Here is a 2761-nt window from a genome sequence, read left to right on the forward strand (position 1 = left end):
CAGGAATTTGGGTGCTGCCAGCAGTGTTTGCATGGAGCTGGAGCTGCCAACAGAACCTGCCTGAGCCGATTTTGGCTGGATTCCCTCAACTTCCCAAGCTGTGTGCCCAACCTGCTCGGCTTGAATTCCCAAAATCCCAGGGGAATGCTCTCAGGGATGCTTTGGAGAGCTCTTCCATAGCTTTGTCCATCCAGGAGAAACAGATAAATAGCCACCATGCTCCAGGCTCTGCTGAGCTGGCAATCCAAAAGGAAACAAAAATTCCCCAAGGAAATTCTCCCTTTGGAAATGTAGGAGATATTCCTGAAGTCGGGAAATCCAGGTCCTTTTTGAGAGGGTTCATCTTGCCCCTAAAATCCCTTGAGGTCTCCTTGGGTTACTGGAGGGGCTTCCACAGGTTTGGGATGCATCCAAGGATGAAAATTCCCCCAAATCTTTATGCTCCTGCTCCAAATTCTCTCCAAATTTCTGGTGAGTTGAAAGCTCTTCCTCTTCTCAAGGATCAAATCCCATCCTGCTGCATTCCCCACTCCAAATCCCAGCTCCAGAGATTTGCTCCAGTTTCCCTGTGTGTGTTTTATACTGGGAAGCCCAAACTGGATCCAGTAAGAAAAGAGGATCCCAAACAATGCTGAACAGAGGGAAAACTTCCTGCAACTGCACTTCCCAGTGCTCCTGATCCCATTTGGGACATCCTTGAATCCCCCAATCCCAGAGCTGTTGAGGTGTTGGAATTGTGGATGGACCAAAGAAAAGTTCGGGAATTTTTAATGGGAGATGAAGAGATAAATAAGGGAATTAGGAAAGAAGTTACCACAGCCACCCAGGCACTGCTGGGATCCAGAAAATCCCACAGAAATGGGGCCAAAACTGACTCCCAATCCTTGGCAGGAGGGAAAAATGAATCCTTAAGGAAAACAGAAGGGGCTGAGCCTACACCTGAATATCCCAGAGCTGCAAAACCCAGCAGATTCCCATGAAAGTCATGGATAATATGGGAAGAAAAAAGGACCAAAAATGGCAGGGTTGTGTCTAAAAATTGACAAAATAAAGAATATCCGTGGCAGCACTGGGAATAACGATAAAGGGAGATTATTCCCTCTGGATAAAACGAATTATGTGGGAACATACAAAGTTTTCCAGCATCGCCTTATTTAAAACCAACTCGAGCTAAACCCAAACTTTAAAATCAACTTTTTTTCCCCCCTCTGCTCAGTTAAAACCCTTAAAAAAAAAAAAAAAAGCAAAAAAATCACATTACACCGCCCTTAATCAGAGAAATCCCACGAGCTGGGCAGGATTTGATCCCGATTTTTTTTCGGGATGGAAGGAAAAGGAGCTCTGCTCCTTTAAGCTTGCAGAAAGCTTCTTTATATTCAGGTGGAGTCAAAGCTTCCTGGGCTATAAAGTTGCAGGGAGAGGCAGGGGCAGCAGCTGTTTTGCTTAGATCTAAGCCAGGCTCCAGCCTCACCATGGTAAGAGCATGTCTCGTCTCTCAATTCCCAATATTTCCCACTTTCCCGAGGGCTCTGAGCTCCGAATTCCCTTCTTTGCCCTCTCCTTTCTCCCGGGGGATGCTCCTTCGGAGCAGCTTTGTGGAATCGCTCGGTACCTTCTGGGTTATTGATTCAGGCTTTGCTCCTTATAAGGGAAAAATGAGGGATGTGCTTGGAGCGGCCTCTCGGTGCTTTTCCCTCGGAGTTTGCAGCTCCTGAGGTGGGGTCTGGAAAGTTGGGAAGCTCTTTTCAAAGTTGGGGTTTCTTTCTTTTTTTTTTTTTTTTTTGGGGGGGGGGGGGAATCAGCATATCTCGACTCAACTCCATTACGGATTAAAATTTAAATTTTTGATCCTGCTGCCCCTTTCCCCCCAAATTTAACATTCCCAATGTGCTGCAACAAGCACAACCTTTAGGATTTTTTTTTTTTTTTTTTGGTTTTTCCTTAGGAATGAGCTGCCATGTTGCCTTTGTCTGCTCTAAACTTTTAGAATTAGATATTAAATGGATAAAATCCACCTTTCCTTGTAGTTTTTTGCATGGAATCCCCGCTCCAAAGAGTTTGCAGCTGGGAAGCTGAAGTGGGTTGAGCTGGAGAACTAAAAAACAAAATAATCTGCAATCCTGAGCATTCCTGGCTGATCCAGCTGAAACTTTTTGGGAAAGAGGATCCCAACTGGCAGCTTTTGGTGGATGCAAAGGAGCAACTCGGTGGAAAAATCTGCTGGTTGCAAATGGGAGAAAACTTCAAAGTGGCTCCCAGGGATCCAGCTTTGAACTTTTCCTTTAATCTGTGGAATTCTGGTCTGGCCTGGCTGTAAAAGAGTTAAATATTTACATGGTGTTCCCGATGGGAAAATCAGCTGGACAACAATAGGCTGCCTATAGCCAGAGTCTGTAAAAGGCAGTTGAGCTGGATGCAAATGTTGGAAAGCTGGGAGCTCCAAAAAACCCCCACTGGAATATATGAGAAGTGAGGGAAAACTTCCAATAAACCGCTGCACTTTTTTCCCTTGCGGCAGCTCCCGCTTTTTATTTCTCATTTCTGCTTCCCTTTGTTCCCAGTCGCTGAGCTCTGGGCTGCGAATTCCAGTGCTCCCTGTGCAGCAGGTGCTGGGAATGGGGTTTTGGGAGCGGAGCAGCTGTCCCAGGGAAGAGCTGGGAAGCGGCTGCGGCGCTGAGCACAGAAAACTGGGATGGGGAACTATTGCAACCACGCTGCTGGGAGGGCTGCGCCCGGGGCAGCCAGCATTGCCCACATAGCG

General features: G+C 46.8%; 1 protein-coding gene across 1 annotated transcript in view; it reads left to right on the plus strand.

The window, feature by feature from the left end:
• The first annotated feature begins 1399 nt into the window (after positions 1-1399).
• TUBAL3 (tubulin alpha like 3) overlaps positions 1400-2761 on the plus strand; it is a 6142-nt gene continuing 4780 nt past the window's right edge. The window contains exon 1 of the mRNA XM_008628860.2: positions 1400-1475. Coding sequence (XP_008627082.1) covers positions 1473-1475 — 3 coding nt within the window. The 5' untranslated portion in view covers positions 1400-1472. The remainder of the gene's footprint in view (positions 1476-2761) is intronic.

Source organism: Corvus brachyrhynchos, unplaced genomic scaffold, assembly GCF_000691975.1.
Source record: "Corvus brachyrhynchos isolate BGI_N302 unplaced genomic scaffold, ASM69197v1 scaffold182, whole genome shotgun sequence".
NCBI lineage: Eukaryota > Metazoa > Chordata > Aves > Passeriformes > Corvidae > Corvus > Corvus brachyrhynchos.